A 26422-nucleotide genomic window follows, 5' to 3' on the forward strand; every position below is an offset into this window, starting at 1 on the left:
ATGTCACCTCTTCTTTGCACTGATAAAACCTTTAGTTCTCTCAGGACCATGAGTTGAAAGGAATTTGGGGATTTACCATATACATATTAATCAATTCAAACGTTGTAACTGATTAAAGATTTAATAGCATCTGTTCTGAGGAAGGGTCACCGGACCCGAAACGTTAACTCTGTTTTTCCCTTCACAGATGCTGCCAGACCTGCTGAGCTTTTCCAGCAACTTTGTTTTTGTTCCTGATTTACAGTATCCACAGTTCTTTTGGTTTCCATTTATGTGACTTCTTGGTTTTGGACTTGCATTACCCCCAGTACCCTCAGAACCTGCTTTTACAATACTGTGACAAAAGACATTACTAGGTGAGGAATTTCCAATTTGTTGTGTTTGGTTACATCATTTAATCCTGCACTGAGGTAATGTTTATTTAAGGAGAGCCGTGACTAGCAGCAATGAAATGTTTGGGAACAACACCAGAGGAACATGGGCAAACTGCAGGGATATTATGAAGTGAATTTTAGTATGTTTACCAGGACAGGTTGGCAACAATGAAAAAGATAGCAAACACACATTGACTTCCAAAAACTAGCCAATGTGAATAAAGTTAGAAACTGATGAGCTCATATGATTCAAATTATTTTCTTGGTTTACTGTGAAACATATTTTTCTAATGTTTTGATACTGGCTGCCTCCTTCAACTCATCATGATTTTAGCAATAACTGTTGGCAAATGAAGAGTTAACATATTCCTGTATCCAGTAGTTATTACAAGTATTAACTCACCTATCTAAAATAGGTTATCATTTCCATTCATTTCCATTCCATATCTGAAACTGTATAAAACTTTATTGATCTGGTTTTAACTAGGGTTACAACAAAGTTATGAGGGGTGAACTGACTCCAGTACCTGTTCCACACCTCCAGTGGTTATAACAAAATTTGAATTTTAAAGGGGGGTAATACTGCCAATGCTATATGATCTGCCAGAGTGATTTTGCCTCCAGCAATGCAGTAATTCTCATGTAACATAAGAACCAGACATGGATAATGCAGTACTGAAAAATTCAACAGACATTTACTACAATTCCCAATATATGCATATAGTACAATCGCAAGTGCTTCTGTGTCTGGGCTAACACTAAGCTATTCAATACAAATAGTAGCATGCTTCTATCAGTGTCCAATGCTTTAAGTGACCTCAGTTGGGATGGAATCATAGAGCTTTAGGCCCTCAGGTCACATGCTCTGATTCAGTGTTGATATAATGGGCATGCATCTTAAACGTATACTGCCTACTAGCTGAAAGACAAAGCACAGACTGTATGACGCTCAGTATCAGAAACAAGTCAGCTAGATTAATTAAATAACAAATAAAGGCTAGTTTATTGCAAATAAAATTTACTGAAGCAAAAATATAGAGATTATCAAAAGGCTTAAAAGGTGCAAGTATACATTATACAAAATACCGCACCCAAATAAGCATACATGCATCCAACCTGTAAGTCTAGAAAGAAAGTATAAAAATTCTGCACAGTGCTATCTTAAAAGTAGTTTGGTGAAATAACTGTTAAATTCAGAAAAAAAATTCATAGCTTGTCCCAAATGTTGGTGTATAGCTGAAGTCACTTTTCACCCAGGTAGCTTGGATTTCTTCTTGTGGCTGGCTGAGTTCACTTTTTCTGGAGATGGTGGCAGTAGGTTCTAAATTCTCCTTTTAGGAATCTTCCACCAAGGGTGACGAAGCCATCCAGTAGACTTTTAACTCGCATTCTTTTGGAGCAATTTTAGAGAAAGAGAGGGAGGCCAAAAGTTGTCTAAGAGAATTCTCTCTAAGAAAATTCTCACTCTGACTGTCTATGTTCATATCCAATAGCTTTATTACACCCATCTCTTTCTGAGAGTATTGTAGATTCAGTGACTGCTTTGCAGAGTATTGTTTCCAAAGAAAATCCAAGACATAGGTATCTGTCTAGTCAATTATATTCTAAATTGATATTTCAGATGATGCATCATAACAATAGTTTAACATCTCCATTAAATTAGCAGACAGAGCAATGACTTTTCAAATTTTGAATCTGAGAACAATTAATTTCAATTCTTATCTAAACACATTGGAGTTTGACAAAGAGTTTGGGCCACAATAAACTGGAGGATCATAGTGAGGGGATTTGCCAACATGAGAACTCAATTCCATTTGATATGAGCTAATTATTTCATGTCAGATGTGTTAATTATTACCAGACTAAATCAAAAGCCAAGTCCTATTTATTGTAGTCGCAATTCAGTTGTACTTATGAGTTTAAGACAAATAATAAAATATGTTTTGTGCGGGTTAGATCTGTATAACTCTCCCAGTCACCTTTCCTGAGTCTGTGTCACTGATTTCACTTTATTGCTCAAGCTGTAGCACCATCAACACTTTTCCACTATCAGCAATAAGCATAGGTAAGAAACAGCCTGTGATTGGAGGATCAGTTTCTCACTAATTCTGTAATTTGCATGTATGGGGGCAACTTTTTTCTCATTGGTCACCATGTTTGGGGAATTGACAGCAAATTCACCCACTGCCCCTGTGTATCTTTAACTCTGTAATAAATGTAGCCGTTCCAAACACTTATATTTCCAATGAAAAATGTTAACAAAGTTGCTTTGTGTAAGTATGTGAGTGAAAGGCAGGTATTCACCAAATACACAAGTGACACAAATTATTGTCTTATGTATATGGTACTTGGGAAGAGCTGCATTTTTAAGGTTGCAAATCCTATTCCTTGGGATTGGATGAATGCCTAATGCAGCCACACATTGGTAATAAATGTCCTCATGTCAGTTTTAAGCACAACTAGATGCAGTGTAAAGTTCCCTTTATTTAACCCCAATTTACTTCAGAGGCCTACACCAATTTATAGTATTGCATTTCCCAAACCAAACCGTGGTCTCTGAGTGATTGCATTACAGACAGTTTTTATGTTACGGGTCTATGCTCAGTAAATTGAGACTATGTAGTGTGGTTGATTCTTAGCTGCCCTCTGAAATGATCCTAGCATGTCACTTAGTTCAAGGGTAATTAGAGATGGACAACAAATGTTGACCTTACCGGCTATGCCCACATCACATTCAAAAGAATGAAGAAAAATACATCGTTTTGCAAAGGATTAGTAGCTGAATGCTTCCTTCTGTGTTGTAACCATTCTATGGTTCTATAACTCTACAATTAACAGGGAGACAAGACTTTCATCTTCAGGCTAGGTTGGAGTTGAATGCAGATCCTAACACTACTTACTTTTATTCATTCATGGGATGTGGGCACTACTGGCTAGGCCAGTATTTATTTTTCATCCACAATTGTCCTTCACAAGATGGTGGTGAGCCATTTCTTGAATCACTGCTGTGCAGTTAGGAAGGGAGTTCCAAGTCTTTAGCACAATGATAGTGAAGGAACAAAGGTGCAGTTCCAAGTCCAGTGGTGAGTGACTTAGAGGGGAACTTGCAGGTGGTGGTGTCCCCATCTGTACGTTGCCTTTGTCCTTCTAGGCGTTCGGAGTTTGGAAAGTAAAAGAACCTTGGTGAGTTACTGTAAATAGTGTATTCTACTGCACTGTGCAGCAGAGGTGGAAGAATTGATTATTTAAGTGTTTAAGGTGGATGGAATGCATTGTTTTGGATGGTGCCCGGCTCGTGAGTGTTGTTTGAGTTGCAGTCATCAAAGCTAGTGGAGAGTATACCATCATACTCCTGTCTCGTGCCATATTAGAAGAGTTGTGCTTTCGGTAAAAACAATTTTATATTTTGAGTTATCTACTTATGAAAGTGAGAGATTTCAATTGTCTTTTTGAACATTTTCTCTCATCTCTTCAATTTGCAGACTATGAATTTGAATGCATTAACCTATTAAATGAATACTTACTGCATAATTCAGGATAATTGTCATTATCAGAAGATTCTGCCAGAAATTATAATTATGGAAACAAGGATTAATTGTGACAGCCTGCACCTGATAGATTGACTTCTTTCTAAGACTTTACTTTCTAGTAATGTGAACTATTCATAGTATGTATAATTACTGTACTTTTTAATTCATGCACTGGCATCTGATTTAACTGTACTGGATTAGATTCAAAGGTATTTAAAAAGGAATTAGTGTCAACCTAAATGGCATAACTATAATCCTTCTTATATGATCATCAATTTTAACCTTATTACAAACACTAGAGAATATGATGTACAACTTATGAGTATAACATTCTTTCAAAGTGCCATATGGTATATATTAACAAGTTGATACTTAAAGACTGGAATGTGCAACTATTACCTGTGTCTAAGTTGCCAAGCATGAAACAGCATGTAGGTCACTGGCAATGAACCAAAGAATTAATCACAAATTTAATAGTTCACTAAAATGAGCCAATAATTAAACTAGTCCATATGGTAACTCATAAAAGATTGATTTTACATTAATACTTATTCTTTGTACAATTTGAAATCCCTCCTCTGTTTTAGGATATTCAGTGCTTTATAATCTGTCGTCAAACTGATACAGATGTTATTAGCATTTAATTTTTGAAAGCCCACTTTTCCTCAGGCAAATTTGGAAAATTTGTATTCCCTCAAACCAGTAATTGAGTTTCTATAATGAATATGCAAAACATACTAACTCTTGAGACTTTATGCACCTCATATCTATTTTTTTGTCATGATCAATCTACCCTTTAAATTTAGACCATAGCTGATTCATTTAAGTACACTTTAATTCTTTTGTGCAGCTACCCACGCATGTTACTTAAAAGGGGGTTGTGTGTGGCCTGCATGAGAAAGTCATTTATCTTAGAGGGAATGTTAGTCATGATCCAAAAACTTCGGAGAGGCCAGTAATAACTGTGTAATATTTAATATCATTCTCATAACATTAAAAAAAATTAACCCATTTCTATTTTGTTAGGTCACATTGTAATTACTTCTATTTAAACCTAAACGTCTTATCTAGACAGCATGAGAGGAATAGGAAAGTCAATATTTCAGGTCAGTACCCTTCAGAATCCTGATGAAGGGTCCCGAGCTGAAATATCGACTTTCCTGCTCCTCTGATGCTGTCCATCCTGCTGTGCTCCTCCAGTGCCACATTTTATTGACTCTGACTTCCAGCATCTGCAGTCCTTGCTATCTTGTGTTTCATCTTGTGTTTGCTGCCTTCAGATAGTGGCATGTAGAGGAAGAGATTTCTGACTGTTTCCTGAATGAATCTTAAGTGACTACATTTGAAGATAACTTATCATTCTTTGTCTTATCATTTGTGGAATGGCCCATTCTTAAGTAGACATCATCGTCAAGTCTGAAGACCCAATTTCCTAACACTTATTACGTAAATGCTGAACTTAAAAACACTGATGATCCATGAGATCACATATCACTTTAGTGTACAATTCTGTCTTTAACTTGAACATGTGAATGATGGTATCTTGTATTTGTCCTAGCAACTAATCTTGCCACGAACCAAACTTTCATGTATTATTTACAGAAAAACATCCCGTTACAACTGCACTTCCAAGACAAAATTAGGTAGCATTTTGACCTCTCACCACTGAGCTCAAATTTCTACTTTTTTATACAATGTTTCCTGATTGGATAATTGTTCAACCTACCTCACAGCTAATCACAGTATGAATTTTTAACCAAATCCTAGGTCAAATAGTTAAGATGCCAAATGTAGATGTTTAAGCAATGCAGATTTTAACAGCTAAAATTAAGTGAATTAATGAATGTATATTTGAACCAAAACAAAGTAAAATATGAAAATATCAATAGTTCTGAGTGAATTTGGGCTCCCACCATTTTTAAACATCAGTTTCTTGCTCATTTATATTGTACTGACCTCTTACACCTCAGTTGTGTTTTTAATCATTGTCTTATCTAAACTCAAAAGTACTAGCAGACACTGAGACACAGCTAAGACCATAAGAAATAGGAACAGGAGTAGGCCACTTAGCCCCCTTGAGCCTGCTCCACCACTCATTAGGCTCATGGTTGATCTGACATTCCTCATGTCCACTTTGATGCGATAATTCTGCAATGATTGTACTTGCAAATGACAGGCAAGTTCAAAAATGCCACTGGAAAGTTGAAAGAACACTGAGTTGAGTTCAATTCTTTCTATAAAATCAGGGCTGTGACAATTCACACTATAGTTTTCAATTTCAATCTTAGGGTTCCCTGGTCAGTTTTGCATTCACCAGTGGAACTGAAGAATGTTCAAGGTGATTGTGACAGACCTTTAGCTGCCTAATTATTAGTTCAGGAGAGGAAAGGCAGACATTAAGCGCCTCTCACTGTAGTAAATATGATCAAAAAATTTCCAAGGAGGAATTAAATAACTACTCCCTCTGGTCAGTGGATGTTGTGGATAGATGACAGCTGCTGAATCCACTATAAAGAATAAATCAGGTAAACTGTAAAATGGACCCACTGAATTTGAAAGTAATAATGTTCAAAACTCAGTAATAAAGCTAATTTAAAATGTGTCTCTTGTGTACTGCGCATTTATATTATCAAGAATGGAAAGTGTATATTGCCACTTATTGAAACATTTTAGACAGTTCAGATAATGACCTTCTTTAATTCTGAAACAGTAGAAGCAGTGAATTGGATTGAGTTTGGCTATTTCATTGAAACACAATCTCATGTAGCCTCATCCTTAAATTGGCTTTATCAATATTTGAGAAATGTGACATTGCTGTTTCATCTTTTTTCTCAATTGTGGGAATGGTTTGCCATAAAACCTAAGAAAACTAACAAATGGAGCATTGGTACTGCACAAATATAAAGAATATAGTGCTGCTGCAGCTATAAATCCTATATATAAAATTATAAACAGCATCAAACTGACTATCACCTCAAAGATCAAACTTAATCTGGTACAATTTAACCAAAGGAGAAATGAAATTTAAACTAATTAATCCTCTTTAAAGGGGCAAGGCCAAAGCTTTGTGTTTGGCACTGATAACCCAAGGAAGCTGGGTTGCAGTGGCCGCATGCATTATCCTCCTCCACCTGCATTGATCTTATGTTGCTCTCACTACTCTCATGAAAGTCAAGCTCATTATTTTTCTGATGTTATCACTCTGTCATGTCTTCTGTGTGTACCTACACTGAATTATCCATCTACTATTCTTTCCAGCAAAATATTTTTGATACTATTACTTTGTGCCACCAGTGCAAAATATTTCAACCTTCGTTTGTCAATTACTGATAACAATCTGTCTGTGTTGTCAATTTCCAACAGTTTGAATACCTACTTATTTGCATGCCCATCAGTCTAGTTCATACTGAGCATCCTTCAGAAACATCAAAGTGCAAAAGTACTGATCACTTTCTTTCTTTCTTGTTCATGACCCGACATTCTGCATCATGAGCAGCAATAGGAAATGCCAATACTTTAAGAAGTATTGGTAAGAAAAATAATTCATTGGTATTAAGAGCAATATATTTTTCTAACAGATTTATCATTCCAAACATTAGTTGGGGAAGTCATTGATTGTTTGGCCATTCCAATTCTGCATCAAATTTTTTCACTATTATTCAACTGTACATTCAGATGACTATTTGCAATAGGTAAGTAGGTGACTACTTCTACATCTGCACTGCTGATTAATTTTCTCCATTCTTCTGTGCCTCTTTTTAAAACTATCCTTTTGGTTCGCCTTTCAAGCTTTTTTCAAGCCTTTACTTTTCAAATCCAGTAGGCATATCTAAGGTACAAGTATACTTCACAATGATGGGAAACACAGTGATGGGATTCCCTATTTCTGAGACACGGTTCTTTTTTCCATTCTTTTTCTTCCTTTGTGCTGTGAAATAGATTAATCACTTATTGCAATCATTTGTTCTAGTTAGACATATTTAATGTAGTACATACAAAAGTCATACAGGCAGGTAATTTCTGGTTCAAATGTTGATTTTGAAATCCATCAAAGATCTGAAAATCTTATATTAATGCCCATGTAAACTAGGGAAAATATGGAATTTCCATCAGTACTACATGTTAAAACACTTCACTATTTAAGTGGACAACAAGCAATGTCACATAAATAGTTTGTGCTGATTAGAATTATTGAATTTTAATAATATATATGATTTTATATTCTGTAACACAGTTGTGATGAATATTCGGTTGATATATGTATCTTTTTCTATTTAGTCTGCTGCAGAGTATGTGAAGGCACACTTGCCTGAGGCCTTGAAACAACATCTTCAAGATTATGAGAAAGATAAAGAAAATAGTGTGTTATCACATCAGACAATCTTGGAACAGCAGATTCTTGCAATAGACCGTAAAGTGCTTGAAAAACTCTCAGCTGCGTATGATGAGGCAGGTAAGTGATACTGGAACACCTTCCTGGTATTTTTAATAATTTGATGTGTGATCCTTTGCTTGCAGGTTACTGCCAGTAATAGTATTCACAGTTATGTCTGAAAGGAATATAATCACTAAAAATCTAATCAATTTATATAAATTTCAGACCCTTGTGGTAATGCTCAGTTGTGCACAGAACCATGAGCTTCATGTGTTCATCACATTGAATTAATTTCTTTAAATGGTTGTTGGTCTGAACATCTGTGGCACAATATAACATTGGCTGCAGACACCATTATTCTGGATGCTCTCACTTCTCGAATCCACGAATGCATATTGAATGGCTATTAGTTAATGACTGATCACACTTTCATTTTCATTTTGTCACTGACTTTCTCCTGTGTCCTCATCCCCTTGTTGGAATTGTCTCTTTACTATGGTTTGCTTCCCCAGTTGACGGATTATCAGTGATTTTTCTTTACTAGTCATCCAACTAAAAAGGAAATCATAAAGAGTTGAGTTCTGCCCCTCCTCGCAAGAGGGAGCTTCATTCCCTGCCACAAGTTCACTGCCCTATTATAATGCTAAGGCCTACCAGGAAACAGAGAATGTATGCTGCTAATACTCGTATTAGTTCCATTGTTGCATTTGCAAATGGAGAATTTAATGCCCATTTCAGTCTTTTTGCCAGATTGGAATTTGACTGACTACAGCATGCATTTTTGTGATCAGTTTCTTCAGGCATTCTGCGGTTGTTCAACTGGTCCTTAAAAAATGAAATGAAGCCACAAGAAAGCTAAGTTTTAAGATTTATTGCTTATCTCAAAATGAAGCCAAGAGAAATAACATTGTTTCAGACGACTTCTCATTTAAAGTGCAGGCAGTGGTAGGTAAATGCTTGTCCAATTCCCATTTGCTTCCTAAGTAACTGGATCTTCTCGAGGATAATGGCTAGTCTGTGAGCCAGTATATCTTGTTGAGCCTTTCCCCTATCAAAACCAGTAAGTTCTGAAGCTGTTGGTTTGATCCATTAGGGATGCTAACACATAATGGAAAATCGAAACATCTCCCTTTAAGCTATATGCCACAAGTTTTCAGTTTTTCTAAGAAAAATAAACTTGATATTAAAAAATAAATTAAACAAGACAAACAGCCATAATACTATGAGTTATTACTGTGTATACTATGTACACAGGTTTATTTCTCATTTTCACCAAGAATTCTTTAATATTACACTTCAGTCAAAGTTAATTTACAGGACCTAAGTACGTCTGACATAGTCTTCCTATGAAATTTCCCCAACTCCAGCTATTCTCAGAGATAAAACTTTCATTTACTTCATCTTGACTGTAGATGCCTCAGTCCTTAATTCTAGTTTCTTCAACATTTCCAATTAATCTGATTGCTACCTTCTTTGCAAAAGCTCTGAAGGGACCATTGTAGATTCTCCTTCTAGTTTTAAATTAGGCAATCTTCCAGATACTGTGAACTCACAAATTTTATTAGCGATTAAGCCTCATCTGCCTTTCACACAGTGAATTATGAGGTTGAATTTTTACTCTGCTTATCACACAGGCCCACCTAACTGTTATTTACTTTAGCTATCTTCTCTTAGTGAGCCGAAAACTGCACATGCCCATTCCAAACTGCAGCTAAGTCTCTTAAGCAAACACCCGGATAAATTGAAACCAGGCAACCTTCCTAAGCTTCACCATTGCCATGATGATGTAGCCTACTCTGAGCTAGCCTGAAATGAATCTTGATAATAATTGTCTCTCACTTGCAATTTCTTCTTTGATCTGATGAAGTAAATGGATTTTACAAATTTTCATGGTTCATTAAATGCTTATAAACTAATTTAGCACCAATTCCCAAGACAAAAAAACCTCTTTCTGGACTGCACAATTGCAGACATCATATCTCCAGTTCTCCAGCTAAGTAAGCCAGCCTGCTGTTTTATTGCTCTTTCTTTTCTCCTATGGCTTAATTAAATGTACAATTATCAATTTTGATCTAAAATTTTGTGCGCTTTTCTGGTACCCCCTTAAACCCAACATTTTAATTAACTTGTCTATAATTTTGTCAGAAATAATCATTACTTGTGAAATATTAACATGTACTAAATAATTATAACACTACAAATTTAAAAGAAAGATGGGTTTTCATTTACATAGTGTCTTTCACGACATCAGGAATTCCCAGAGTGCTTTACACCAATTAAAGGATGGAATGCACAGTTCAATGGCAGACTTAAATGAGGCTAGTGAATTAGTTTGCTCTAGTTCTGCCACCAGATGCACTAGATATTTCTACAGGTTTACACTGTGATTGTAGGGCAATATGATTAAGCAATAGTATTGGACTATATAAATACAGCAGCGATTTGGTGGAGGTGTAGAAGGTTAAGTTATAAAGAGAAGAATCAAAGTATATGAAGCAAAAACAAAGTTGCTGGAAAAGCTCAGCAGGTCTGGCAGCATCTGTGAAGGAAAAAACAGAATTAACGTTTCGGGTCTGGTGACCCTTCCTCAGAAAGTATATGAAGCAGTTGGGTTGAGGTACTGATGACCCATGAAATGATTGAACAGCAGAATAGGCTGAGATTGAATGGCCTTTTCTTCTTAATGTTTGCTTCATTCATAATTTAGGATGACAAAACAAATTGCATTTTTCATTTCCAATTGCTTTCAGCATTGTAATTTGGTCTCAGAAGTAGTCCAAAATGGTAAAGTTGATTTGGCTGTCTTATACTTAAATGTTTAAGTGTTTTATTAAAGCGGGTGCATCAGTCCTTCCCCAGTTCAGCAGAAGTCTCACTGGTCTCTGCAGTCAAAACCACCCTAAAACCTGAAGAAACCAGTTAATCTTTTCTGAAATAGTTGTTGTAAACTGTGACTTTTAACTGATAAGTCAGAAACTTTTAAAAAAGTGAACCAGCTATCTTGTGTCTCTTACCACCCAGTGGAAGCATCTTTAAAAATACAACTGAAGCAATGGTCTCCTGGGTTTCTTTGCCTTTAAGTTTCAAAATGCATATACTTGATGAGATTGGTGCTAACAACTCGATACATGTGGTAAAACCAGCAAATGATTGACATTGTAATTATTAAACAAAACCCAAAAATTAAAAGATGAGATCTCCACATACATAAAAAGCAAAACCTCCAAAAGTGATTGCTTGAGCATACACGAGATGAGACTCTCACAGAAACAAATAAAATCACTCACGTAAAAAAAAATGAATCTTTCAAACATAAAAAATGAGGCAATTATGCAAAAAACAAAACCCCCAAATGCAAGAAATATACAAACCCAAAAGGGAGACCATCATCATTTCCCCCTCCCCTATCTAAATATGCATAACTGTGGCCTGTTATCCTCCTTTATTCCACCTGAGAAATTGGAGACTTCAGTTGGTTAAAATTTTGCATTTGAGGACCAGAGAAATGTTCCACAGTTTTTAATGGATTGTAATCTATCATGAAACACCATTTTCTGATCTTGCAGGCCTAATGGAAAGACTGAGGTTCCATTCTACATTTTCCCAATTTTTATTTCTATTCCTTCAACAAATATAGTTTACAAACAATTTTTTTATGATGAATTATGGTAAAGTTCGAACTCAATGAATGAAAACAGCAAGTTAGAGGAAGAGTGTAATAAAGGAGCCTTTACTAGTATTCTGTTGGACATTACACCAGAAATCAGAGCCAGAGCTCTGGTCACCACCACTCTCTGCAGCAGCATTCAAACATTCAAATAATGCTAACTGAACTAAAGTCTTGCTCAATTTCAATGTTTCATTTAGATGCAGCATTATTACTAGATTACTTTTAAGGCTGTGTTACTACTCAACGGTAGCATGCTAGAAATGGAACCCTGCTTTTTCCAGAATCATCACAAAGGTTAAAATAATTATTAACTGTGCAACATTGTCCAATTTACATGACTTTCAGACCCAAGTTGATAGCATGCACAAGTTTCTGTACTGAACAAGAACTATCGCTTATTACAAATAATAAGATTATAGCAACAGCTATACAGTTATAAACCATTGGCCTATAACACGATCGATTAAAACTCTAATCCACTGAAACTCCTTCTTACACACACACAAGCAGATAGATTAATTTTTATGGGCAGAGGTAAAAATGGGAAAGACAGTTCAGTAGTCTTTTATCCCAGATTCTGTAGCTGAGACTATCCTTACGACTCTTCTGCTGACCAGCATGTTGCTTCAGTCGTCTTTTTCCAGATGCTTCCACTGTGTTGGTAAGAGACACAGGGTGGCTGGTTTGCTTCAAAAAAGTGTCTTACTTATCAGTTAAAAGTCACAGCTTACAACAACTGTTTCAAGAGAGGAAAATTCTGTTTTTCTTCAGGTTTAAAGTTAGTTTTAATGGCAGGCAACAGAGGGTCTACTCCTGAGCTGGAGAAGAATAAACAGTTCTTTCCCTGTGTAATTTGTTTCCAACTCCTAGTTGTTCAGTTACCTGAGAATCAATCATAAAGTTGTTATCAGACAAAAGTCACTGTCATCATTAACTGGTCATTAGTCATAGACCAATCAACTTCTTGTCGCCAGAAAAAGCTACAGCCAAACACCCTCTTGGCTCCAAATCATCTACAACTCAAATTTTAGTTACTGCATGTTTACAATGCATAGCATGGATGTCATGTTACTTGCTTTTCAAAACTGCAGCTACCCTTTCAAACACTGGTTTTAAAACGGCTCTTTCTCATTTCAGTCCAAATCTTTAATTTAAAATGCACAAAATAAAAAGGCACACTCCTTACAGCTTCTTTAGGTGAATAACACAATATATTATAGAGCTTTAATTACTGTAAGATGTTTAGAAATCAATAATGATATATATGTAACATTTTCCTAAACATTTATAGTTAACAGCCTTTTGACTCAGATTTTCAATTAGAAAATCAAAATATTGTAACAAGTAGATGGCTTCCTATCTGCCAACGTTTAGGGCAAATTATCTCACCCAACCACTTACTTCTCAACTAATTATCTAGGCGAGTGAGATGTTGCAGAAGGTATTTAGTGAATCACATGCGGCCAGTGAGCGGAGTTTTCCCAACTGGTGGGACCATCTAGGGTCAAAGGCTCTGGTGCTATTTTTAAAGGCCAGCTGGAGACTACTTCATTTGCTACAAGAGAATTATTTGGAATTATTATTGACTCTTCAGCATCTTGAAGTCTCTGTTCATCATGGCTGCAAAAAAAGTTAATATATACTCCCATGGCTAGCACTGCTGCCTCACAGCACCACGGACCCGGGTTCCATTCTACCCTCAGACAACTGTCAGTGTGGAGTTTGGTTGTGGGCGGGTCAGGTGGGATGCTTTTCAGAGGGTTGGTGTGGACTTGATGGGCCGAATGGCCTGCTTCTATGCTGTAGGGATTTGATGATTCTATGATTCACTAGCTTTTGTAGAGAAATTTAAGATTCAAAATGCAAGATTGTTCTGATGGGGTTATTGGTTCAAACATTCAATGTAAACATTGTTCACATTGCTGGAAAAGATAATAGTTACATTTACAAGAATGTGATTATGCTGAAATAACTAAGAATTTAGGAAGTAAATGACAAGAAATTGTTTAAATCCTGTGTAAAGGATGAATGAAAGTGAAAGAATGCAGACCTTTTCTGTTGCGTTATAAATGTGTTATGTTTCCTTGGCAGTGAAACTTTAAAATGATGTTTCTTTTTTTAAAGTGTGGAGTTATGTAAATGACCACACAGTTTCCACTTTTTGGGACTACAAGTTGAAATGGAAGTTAGGCAGCTGTAATTGTAAAACCAGGAAAGCTTTGCAAACTTGAAATCAAGAGTTGCATGTTGTTGAGCTCTGGAATTGATCACACAATTCCAAAAACTCTTGTTGTCCTGACATGACCCACTCTTAGCTATACAATTAGCCTGCAGCACTGGCTTTTTCTCTTTGCCTTGCATCATTTCCTCTGTTCCTTCCGAAAGACATCAAATGGAAGCAGGCCTCATTTTCCTTTCAAAACCACCCAGTGATCCAGAAGAGCAAAGATATATCATAGCTATTTTCTCTACCATTAGCTTTTACTTTTGTTTATCATATGTACAATTTCCTCAGTATTGTCCCTTCTTTCTAAAACAACTGTCGTCACTACTCTTCAGAATTATCTATTCTGAACAATTCTGTTATTCCTATCCTACTCCATCTTCAGAGCCCTATTCATCACCAAACATATTGCATATCAAATTGTCTCTTAGATACATATGAATGTTTCACACAGCCCATGTTTGGTTCTCTCCAATCAAGTTTCTTTCCTGCATAAAACTGAAAATAGCCCTGATCAAAGTAACAATAACAACCTTTTTACAGTGATCATAATGCATTATGTCTCCTCATTTTCCTCAATCCTTATGGAGCTTTTTACTTAGTGAATCATACCATCTTCCAACATTGTTTGTTCTCCATCCACTTTAATAGCGAGTTTACCCTTACTTAGTTCCACTTTGACCTATTCAATCATAATCAGGAAATTTCCAGCAATTACCATATGCCACACTGTCATCTATAAAGTACCTAAGAATCTGTTCTAAGGCACACATCTATAGACATGGGGTCAGGTTCCACAAGTATATTGGCAATAATCTCTGCTGCAAACTTCAACTCACTTATTGACTTCATATGGTCAGACTTGTATAATATCCTGCCTTGGAGGTGCTACATTTAAAAGAAGGATGCCATGATTTTTGGTGTTTACGCCAGGTTCTGTCAGTAACAGGGAAATAAATCTATTCACTGTAGCCAAACTTATTCTTTAACAAAAGGCAGAGAAAAAGAAAAGAATATGAATCTATTTCTATGCAACTTAAAATATACCCCCTAAAGCCCCCAAATGCGCACACATTCATTCAAGAAAAAGACAGAAAATTTGACACAAATATTAAGGATAGACGTTGTAGACAGAGAAGACAAAATTCTGAACATTGAAAGTCAGACCACAAGTTGGGAGTATTTTTCCCAATTGTTTTTATTTTAGCAATGATGGTACACTGTTGTCTGCAGATAGATGGATGTTTTTCAATTCAATAATTGATCAGGTAGGCTTTGGAATTTAAAACTTTGAGAAGTCTTAAGTTTCTTAGCTTTTTTGTCTGTTCATCCACAGGGAGAAGGGTGAAAGGTGTAACAAACAGCAGATGGACCAATCCAAGTGCTGTTGTCAGGCAACTGCTCAACTCAAACTCCCTGCTGACACTTTGTCTGAATAATGACTTCACTGCTGTAGACATGATTTAAATGTGCACCATTAAGTATTTTAGGTCTCTAAATTCTCTTGGTGTTTTGACTATATAGCAGCATCTAATATCCATTCCATTCCAAAAAAGAAAGATATCTGAACCTTTTCATTATAGTAATTAAGAGTCACCACATTGCTGTGGGTCTGGAGTAACATGTAAAACAGACCAAAGGATGACAGATCTACTTCTCTTAAGGACATTAATGAACTAAATTGTCATCAAAAACCAAATCAACTATGATTCATGGTCACTATTAGTGAGATTAGTTTATAATTCCAGACTAATTCATTGAATCATATTCCACTGGCCACTGTTGCAGGATTTGAGCCCATATCCCCGGAACATTAGCTTGGCATTCTGAATTACTAGCCCAGTGACAGTACCACTATGCTACCATCTCCACCACATGAAAGCTATGGAAGTTATAAAATGGTTCACCGTGAAATATTTGTGCGTATTGTCTAATGAAGTATAAAAATTAAACAGCATCGTTGAATATTCACTTGTTATTTGCAGAGGTTAATGGTCAATAAATATTGTGTTACAGAAATACTTGAAACTATCATTTACCTAGAAAACCGGAATAAAGGCATATTCAGAATCTGACCATGTTTAAAGCACTGATATACGGAGCACATTGATTTTGTTTAATTTAAAACTTATAAGATTATTTAAAGCAGATGTAATTTAATACAGTAAGGACTCATTTAAATTACCTAAAGTTCCTTCGGATGGTGAGGTATTCTTTTACTTTATCTCATCTTGATAAACTTGTTAAACTTAACTTGGAAGAATAATTAAAGTGCATTTTTAAAAAGTGAAACATTTAGCATCCAGCTAAATGTCATGGCACAGCAAGCTGCAGCCCAGAATTTCATCTCCATGTCAGGTGCACAGAGACAGGAGAATTCCCAACTTCACAACCTGACCTTTAAAAATAGCTGCCCAAACTTCACATTCAGTGTGGGAATACAGGCTGGATTGAAAATATGAGCAGGTGACTCGAGAAGACCCAAACAGTGTGCCTGGTGTGAAAGCAGGATTAGCAAAAACCTATCTGTGGGTCCCAGTACTGCGTTCAAAATTAAAATGAAATCATAAAACATCCATCTGCTCTTACCCTCACACTCTCCATGTCAACTTTTGGCACCTAACGTCCTGTACCCACTTTGGCCCTTTATAGCTCCTGTGCCAAATTAGTGTCAACTCATGCCAACCTGTGTCCTCCCAGCTACCATCTTTTGCCTTTCATTTTACAATACCATTGACCTAGTATTCACCATGGGCAAATCTCAGGACCCTCACATATGGAAAACAACATCAAATCCTGTAAGTGTATTGCAGACTTCAGTATATTCAGAAAAAAAACTCTCATTCAGGTAAATACATGTACAACAAAGACACATTTTTCTGTACAGAATCATCAGGACAATTTCAAGGAATCCCAATATTAAGGGGAACAACATTTTCATACTCTCAGCAGTGTGTGCTGATTGATTAGCAAGTGGACGAGACTTGGAAGAAGTGATGTCATGGAGAATGCAGCAGAAGATGATGACTGACCATTAACTGCCAACATTTATTTAAACTTAAACCAGGCAGGTGGACTGTGATTGGTCAAGTGATTGCCCTGTGGAATGAATGAGAAAATGGCTGTTAACTACTTTGTTCAGTTTAACTAGACATAGTATCTATATATGTTTGTTCTGCCTGCAAAGAACAGGGACCTGTGTATTCATAAACTTAGATATCTCTATGTGGAACTGCACTGAACTTGAAGCTGACCTAAATATTTTGTCAGCACCATTCTTGTCACAATCAGGATTAACATTCAAGTGTTATCCAATAACAAATAACAGCGGAAGACAGGAAGTAATGGTGGAGGGTTGCTTTTCAGACTGGAGACCTGTGACCAGCGGGATTCCACATGGATCGGTTCTGGGTCCTCTTTTGTTTGTCATTTATATAAATGATTTTGATGAGCATATAGAAAACATGATTAGTAAGTTTGCAGATGACACCAAAATTGGTGGCTTTGTAGACAGTGAAGAACATTTTCAAGATTACAAAGGGATCTTGATCAAATGGGTAAATGGACTGAAAAATGGCAGAAGGAGTTCAATCTGGATAAATGAGAGGTTTTGCGTTTTGGTACACCAAACAAGGGTAGGACTTATACAATTACTGGTAGGGCCTTGGGTAATGTTGTAGAACAGAAGGATTTCAGGGTACAGGTACACAATTATTCAAAGGTTGTATCACATACCGACAGGATGGTTAAAAAGGCATTTGGCATACTTATGTTTATTGTTCAGTCCTTCGTATAACTGGGTTATAGGAAGGATATTATCAAGCTGGAGATGGTTAAGAAGAAATTTACCAGGATGTTGCTGGGTGTGGAAGGTTTGAGTTATAAAGAAAGGCTGGATAGTCTGGGATCTTTTTCCCTGGAATATAGGAGGTTGAGAGGCGACCTTTTAGAAGTTTATAAAATAATGAAAGATATAGATAGAGTTGATAGTGGTTGCCTTTCCCCTAAGATGGGGAATATCAACATTAGGGGACACATATTTAAGGTGAGAGGAGAGAGATTTAAAAAAGACATAAGAGGCAAATTTTTTACATACGGGGAGATTCACGTGTGGAATGAACTTCCTGATGAAGTGATGAGTGCAGGTACAATTACAATGTTTAAAAGACATTTGAATGGATATATGAATAGCAAAGGTTTTAAGGGATATGGGCCAGAAGCAGGCAGGTGGGACTAGTGTTTTTTAGGATTATGTTCAGCATGGACTGGTTGGAGCCAAGGGCCTGTTTCTGTGCTGTATGACTCTATTACTCTATGACTATCTAATATTGGACAGTGTTTTGAGTGTTGTAGCACAGGCTGGTTGAATATGATTTGTATCTTGTTGCAAACAGCTGAACAGGCATGCTGTTTGATATGACCTGCCAACATTGGGAATGCAGCCTACATACTAAACCTCACATTGGCACTGAAATTCATATACCACATGACTCATTTATGTGATAGGGCAGAATGTCTTTATGGCTTGATGCTATTATTCTGTTAGTGTTTCTACTGCATTGAAGCAGTGTGAAACAGCTAGCTTCACCTGTGGCTGGGTAAGCTGAGGTCAATTGCGTTCTTGTCAGGACTGAAAGTGGTACCCTTTAGCCCATTCATGAGTTTGCATGATACGCAGTGAAAAATTATCTGATTAGCTCAACTATTGTCTTGTAGGATGATTTTGATGCACCTTATTTGATCATTAAGCTTGAATGGTGAACAAAAGACTTGTGTTGTACCTCTGAATTTGATGATAAGACCAATCTTAACATGCATGGAACTACAGGAATCTCAATAGTTATGCACCTTACCTCTGCCGAAGGAAAGCTTACCTCCCCAAAAGGTGTCCTTGGACCAGATTCATGGTCCATGAAACTTCCCTCTGCAAAGAGTACCCTGGCTATACAAACAAATCCATAAAGTTCAGACCTGCTTTTAGCATCAAACAGTCATCGAGGTATACAGCACGGAAGCAGACCCTTTGGTCCAACTCGTCCATGCCTACCAGATATCCTAAATAAATCTAGTCCCATTTGTCACCATTTGGCCCACATCCCTCTAAACCCTTCCTATTCATATATAGAGATTACCTGGTTCAATTTGCCTTTTTGAGATTTCATTACACATAACTGACCAAGACCATACAAGACTGAAGCCATTTGATGATTTAAACAGCCAGCTGGCTCCATAACTATGCTTGTGTAAATCTCAAGTTGACTCCATTCTCACCGCCAAAAAATTGCAAATGTCTTGTTCAGGAGCAGCACTTAGGATTTCAAGAACTTCCATTATCTTTACCACCACAGAGAGGCTCTCCAATGTTGCAAAAATCAGCAACATTTATCAGCATTTCATTCCTTAGCAATAAAATATTTTTATCACAAAATTTGGTCATCATATTCCTATCTTGTTTTAGTAGCAGCTTTATAAATTACATAAGCATTAAAATAAATCTGTTCAAAGTTACTTTCAGCTGCAAGCTCGGAAGGAACTTTTCATCGCTGGTAGAAGTTGCAGAAGACATACACAGTACCACTGAAAATCTGAAAAAGGAACTGTTTGAATATTCATATTAGATACATCATGGATTCACCCAGTACCTCAGCAGATGAATATTCAGTAAGAAGAGTTATTCAGGTACCACCTTATATGTGGTATTAAACAAAATCTTAATTTATTAGATACAGTTAAAGAGATAAATAATAACAATAAATATAAACAGATTCAGCTACTTTAATTCATAAATAATTGCTGATAATTTCTTCAGGCCCAATGCTGTAAATTGTTACAGTGGCTACATGCTTTTCACACCTAATAAATTAAATGCTTTTTATTATGAGCATTTAGGACTTTTACTGATTTTGGGATCACATTCCACAGTTGTTTCTTTGATTAATTAGCACCACTTAGTCAAACTGTCTTTTTATTACCTAGGAATATATAGTTTTTACCAGTCTGTGAGTGAGTCCACCAGTTAGCTATGAAAATTGTGGACATGTGTTCTTGATATTAGCCCTGCAGTCCTTTAAAGACATAGTTATTTACAAGACATACACTTGGACAGATAAGTGGTTATTTGCATGACATACGTGGACTTTACATTAAACAACTAGTAAATGTTTCAATCAACTATATAAATAAATTTAAGTATAGTCAGCCTTGGGGTTTACAGCATTTTGGCAGAATGCCTAGATGGATTTCTTGCAGCCCTTCAATAAAAGCCTATAAAAGACTTCAGAAATATTGTAACTTGCAAAGGGCCACATAGCAGAATAAAAAAATACATACAACTTCCAGAAGTTACAAGGAATGAAATGGAGTATGGTGGTGATGGTGGTTTACATGGAGCCAGGTCTCAAACAAGAATGCGATAAGTGGCCAGGTAACTTGCTTCTAATGATGCCAGTTGGGTATAGTAATGATCAGATCACCAGGAGAATTGTCCGGCATTTTGTCCAGTAATATTCAGGATTTATGTTCATATCTGGCAATTGAATCTCAGGTTGATGTTCTATTCGAAAGACAGTGGCCTGGATTTTAAGTTCCTTAATTTGATGCAATCCCAGTAGCACACTGAAAACGTGAAAACAACTGCATTGCACTTGAAGGTGTTTTTTTAAACCCATGTACTGTGTCACCATCTCATTTCCAGGTTCATTGCCCAATTCACATGAATGAGCATAACCTATTCAAGTCTATTTCAAATTCAGAGACTGCAAAATGTAAAATTTCATGCATTTTGGGTTTAGGAGTTGACCTGAAGGAATTACCAGAGTGATGTCCAAAGTCTGTATCTCATCTTATTGACGCTTCCCAGCTGGGGGTCATAAGGGCCTACCTTGAGTTGTTATTGGCTACTAATGTGATGAAGCAGCCTGCTATTGGAATAAAGAAGGTATGGCTGGACGTTTCCCATAGGGTTAGAATCGGGAGTGTGGTGACACACTTGTGGATTCAGTGCCATAAACAGTTGTGTGATCTGGGCATAGTAGTAAAGATGAGTACAGCAACGTATCTAACTACATTGCCGATGTCAGTGATGTGCGTATCATTCCAAAACCCTCTCTCTGCCTTCTCAAGCCTACTCCAGAAAATCACTCTCTACCCTTTGCTGGTGTAGCTGACCCTCTCTGTCTATATGCTTCCTCAGCTCCCAAAGTGACCATTTACACTGTGAGAGTTGCAGTTTTCTGTCCCAGAAGAAGGTTCTGAAGAAGGGTCTAGGCCCGAAACATCAGCCTTCCTGCTCCTCTGATGCTGCTTGGCCTGCAGTGTTCATCCAGCTCTACACCTTGTTATCTCTCATTTACACTGTGACTCATCCTCACCTTTACATAATTTAATCTCTTCCCCCCGTAACCTCAACAATGTTCCCTATTCAGATGAAAGTTTATTCACCTGTAAGATTATCTATGTCTTCCTCTCCACAAACTTGACAAACCTTCTCAGTGTTTCCAGCATTTCATTTTTTTCATACTTCCAACATTAATTTATTTTGTCCAACATTTGCCATTGCACTCACTCATTGGCCTGTTCTCCCTCACTTCTTTTAGAGAAGGCTGGCAGAACAAAAAGGTGTAACAGATAAGTAGATGGCCAGAAGAGGTATGATGGTAAAACAGACCATAGAAATGAAGATTCTGTTTAAAGTGTTTCTGTTTTCAATCCACGGTGGAATTTTACAACTCCTTGGGAGAGGGCTAGCAGGTAGGGGACTGTAAATTTGGTTGCCATGCTGTTGTCAATATGCCCTTCACCTACCCATCTCTGTTGATATTTTATACCAACAGTGAGAGGAACACTGAGAGGCCTGGTGTCCCTTTGAGCTTCTTCCATTGCCATTGATACTATATCAGTGACAGGAAGTATCTGCACCATGTAGTGAGAGTAACTGTTGCAACCTGTTGGAGAGGGCGGGGGGAGAGCAAGTGGGGTGGGTGTTGTACTGAAGTTTGGCAGTCTGTGCCCTGTTGAGTCCCTTCCTCCCCAGAATAGTCCACCTGCCCCCTTTTCTCACCATCCCTTCACTAGAACCTACTAGCCTTTCCCTCATATAAATCCAGACTTACCTGCATGTCCGAAAACATTGTTGCTGTTCAGTGGGAACTACCTGTAATCCCAGCAGTAGCCAGCGTTCTTGGTGACACTGATGGGAACGCAGGGCTACACACCTTTTGGTTGGTTATCGGCTCTGGAAATTGGGACTTCTTTCTAGATGGGGGTAGAGGACGCGCTTTGAGCAAAGCAGAGACAGATTCGCTCCCGATTCCAGCTGGGGGTGGGCCAGTGTCTTTACATAAAAATCTGGGCTGTTGTTCTCCTCTTAATCAGTAACTCACACACTACTTCTTGCTCTGATGGTCAAGCTTGGCCTTATGTAGGGTCTGTAGTGGACCCCTTACCTAAAAGACAGGAGGAAACCCACAGAACATTGACCAAGAGCATTCCTTTGGTGCCACAGGAGTTACATCTCAGAGATGCACCAAGAAGAAAAAAGTAAACATTTCCATTTGTACATGTTACACAGGTGGGTCTGTAGTGATGCTATATTGATAAGCTCCTGCTTTATGCTTAAGCCACATAACTTCCACCACTTCTGCATGTTACTGATTCTTGATTCTTGAAAATGGTCGTATCACTTGTGATGAATGGCAAAACGTAAATTAATGCTGAGAAATGGGGGATTAGGAAGGGTGGCTATCTGTGAATATATGGGAAGCAGATTGGCTGGCTCTTTCTGTTGTTGTTCTTCCTGCTGGTCATCTCTGTCCTCATCTGGAGTCCAAAGTAAAACTTTTTATGAGAATACAAGCTGACCTGGTAGATCAGAGCTCCAAGATAAAGTTTAGAATGTACAAACTTCCAAGGTTATGTGAATAACCTCTAAATCTTCAAACACTACTACTGTGAATAAAACCTTGCATTAGAAGGCCAGAAAATAGCTGTAAGGTCTCAGTGTTTTTTGGCATGTTTCCCTGAGATGTCCTCAACCCGCAAAATTGCTATTGTGTGCTCACATTACTTTAATAGCATGTTCTTGGAAGCCCAGCAAACTCATGAACCCTCAGTTAAATTGCAAAAGTCATGGCGATCTGGCTATGCTTGAGTGATTAATATGTTGTAAATGGGCTGCTCACAAGAAAAGTACTGTGCTTCAGGTAAAGGCAGCAATTTCAACTTCCTGCTGTTTTCTAACCCTCCTGCCTGCTCAGAAATCTATCCATTCCGGCACATTAAAATTCAGCCCAGCATATTAGTCCAGTTACTCTCAGCACTGCATTAAGATGTCAACCTCGAAAATATGCTCAAACGTCTGGAGTAGAATCTGACTCAGAAGTGGAATATGATAACAAAATTAAGACTAACAGACAGAAGATATCACACAAGGTAAAATCAGGACACCATTTGCTCACTCCTTCACAAACTGATAATGTACAAAGACTTCTGCCCGTATCCTTCATTAGATTATATTTCCAGTTATCCGAAACCAAAAAGTTGCAAATATATGGGAGTAGTGAAAGCCAAACTGTAGTCAAGGCAGGTTTATTTTGCAAAATATCTTTTACAAAAAATAATTGTCAGTAAATCAATTCACTTATATCTACCTAATGCAACCTCATTTGTACATGATCTGAGTCTATTACTTCAACCGAAAGAGTTATGCATATGTTTGTCTTTAATAGAATCTTTGAATATTTGGAAACATTTGAAAAGCAATTTGTTTTTCTATATGACCATCTGTCAATTTGTTTTAGCCCTGTCACATGGCCCTGTTTAAACTTCAGAGATCAGAAAATATGTTGAAATTGCATTGGCTCGGTTAAGCTTCAAGTTTGGTCAATTCCAGGTACATAATCAGCTAGTAATATAAAAAAAAATTGCAAGATTTTTTTTAGATATGTTATTAAGGATGATATTGCGTAGTACTTGGAAGTGCATGGTTAAATAGTCAGCACGGCTTGGTCAAGGGAGGTTCTGCTTGACAAATCTGTTAGAATTCCGTAAGGAGGTAGCAAGCAACTTAGGCAAGTGAACCAGTGGACATGATTTATTTGGATTTCCAGAAGCCTTTGACAAGTTGCCACTAGGAGGCTGCTAAACAAGATAAGACCCCATGATGATAGGGGCAAGGTTCTGCATGGATAAAGATTGGTTGACTAGCAGAACGCAGACAGTAAGAATATAGGGGTCTTTTTCAGGTTGGCAACTGGTGATTAATGGAGCTCAACAGGGGTGAGTATTGGGACCATAACTATTTACGTTATATATTAACGATCAGGACGAAGAAATGAGGGCATTGTTACTACGTTTGCAGATTCACTCCCTTACCTGGAAAAGTCACTTCCCAACGTCAGAACAGGTTCAGACTCGGTCAGATGAAGGCAGGCAGCCTGCAAGAAGCCTGGGAGCAGTTTGAAGTCTGCACGAACCTTTCCTGAGCCCCAGGAAATGTAGGTGGAGGGGCAGGTAGTGTTGAGAGAATAGGGAGGTTGCTGAAGCTCTTGGATTGGCTAGGAGTGTGGGCAAAGAAGTAGCATTTGAAATACAATGTGGGAAAATGTGTTATGCACTTGGGTAGGAAGCATAACAACATAGACTATTTCCTAAATGGGGAAAGGCTTTAGAAATCTGAAACACAAAGGGTATTGAGAGTCCTAGTTCAGGATTCTCTTAAGGTTAATGTGCATGTTCAGTCGGCAGTTAGGAAGGCTGTTAATACTGATTTCAAGAGGGTTAGAATAAAAGAGCAGGAATGTACTGGTGAGTCTGTATAAGGCTCTGGTCAGAAGGCATTTGGAATATTGTGAGCAGTTTTAGGCCCCTGTATCTAAGGGAGGATGTGCTAGCCTTGGATGTGGTCCAGAGAACATTCACAAGAATGATCCAGTGAATGAAGCATTTGCCAAATGAGAAGCAATTGAGGACACAGTGTCTGTACTTGATAGAGTTTCAAAAGATAAGAGGGGATCTCATTGAAACTTACAGAATACTGAGAGGCCTGGATAGAGTGGATCTGGAGAAGATGTTTACATTAGTAGGAGAGATTAGGGCCCTCAGAGTGAAGGGACAGACATTTATTACTGAAATGAAGGGGAATTTCTACAGCCAGAGGGTAGCGAATCAGTGGAACACATTGTTGCAGAAAGCTGTGGAAACCAAGTCATTGATAGTAGGAACTGCAGATGCTGGAGAATCCGAGACAACAAGGTGCAGGGCTGGATGAACACAGCAGGCCAAGCAGCATCATAGGAGCAGAGAGGCTGACGTTTCGGGCCTAGACCCTTCATCAGAAAAGGGGGAGGGGAAGGGGGTTTTGAAATAAATAGGGAGAGAGTGGGAGGCGAATAGAAGAGGGATAGAGGAGAGGATAGGTGGAGAAGAAACAAACAGGTCGAAGAGGCGGGGACGGGGCCAGGAAAGGTGAGTGTAGGTAGGGAGTTAGGAAGGGGATAGGTCAGTCCAGGGAGGACGGACAGGTCAAGGGGGCGGGATGAGGTTGGTCGGTAGGAGATGGAGGTGCGGCTTGAGGTGGGAGGAGGGGATAGGTGGGAGGAAGAACAGGTTAGGGAGGCAGGGACGAGCTGGACTGGTTTTGGGATGCGGTGGGGGGAGGGGAGATTTTGAAACTTGTGAAATCCACATTGATACCATTGGGCTGCAGGGTTCCCAAGCGGAATATGAGTTGCTGTTCCTGCAACCTTCGGGTGGCATCGTTGTGGCACTGCAGGAGGCCCAGGATGGACATGTCGTCTGAGGAATGGGAGGGGGAGTTGAAATGGTTCGCGACTGGGAGGTGCAGTTGTTTGTTGCGAACCGAGCGTAGGTGTTCTGCAAAGCGGTCCCCGAGTCTCCGCTTGGTTTCCCCGATGTAGAGGAAGCCACACCGGGTACAGCGGATGCAGTATACCACATTGGCAGATGTGCAGGTGAACATCTGCTTGATGTGGAAAGTCTTCTTGGGGCCTGGGATGGGGGTGAGGGAGGAGGTATGGGGGCAGGTGTAGCACTTCCTGCGGTTGCAGGGAAAAGTGCCGGGTGTGGTGGAGCTGGAGGGGAGTGTGGAGCGGACAAGGGAGTCACGGAGAGAGTTGTCCCTCCGGAAAGCAGATAAAGGTGGGGAGGGAAAGATGTCTTTGGTGGTGGGGTCGGATTGCAGATGGCGGAAGTGTCGGAGGATGATGCGTTGGATCCGGAGGTTGGTGGGGT

The 26422-nt window shown here is 38.2% G+C and overlaps 1 protein-coding gene across 2 annotated transcripts in view; it reads left to right on the forward strand.

Annotated features, from left to right (window-relative positions):
* Positions 1-26422, forward strand: part of ppm1lb (protein phosphatase, Mg2+/Mn2+ dependent, 1Lb) — a 158236-nt gene that overhangs the window by 100673 nt on the left and 31141 nt on the right. For both annotated transcript variants that reach the window (XM_020534331.2, XM_048604453.1), the window contains exon 2: positions 8183-8357. In XM_020534331.2, coding sequence (XP_020389920.1) covers positions 8183-8357 — 175 coding nt within the window. The remainder of the gene's footprint in view (positions 1-8182; positions 8358-26422) is intronic.

Source organism: Rhincodon typus, chromosome 13 (assembly GCF_021869965.1).
Source record: "Rhincodon typus isolate 14 chromosome 13, sRhiTyp1.1, whole genome shotgun sequence".
NCBI lineage: Eukaryota > Metazoa > Chordata > Chondrichthyes > Orectolobiformes > Rhincodontidae > Rhincodon > Rhincodon typus.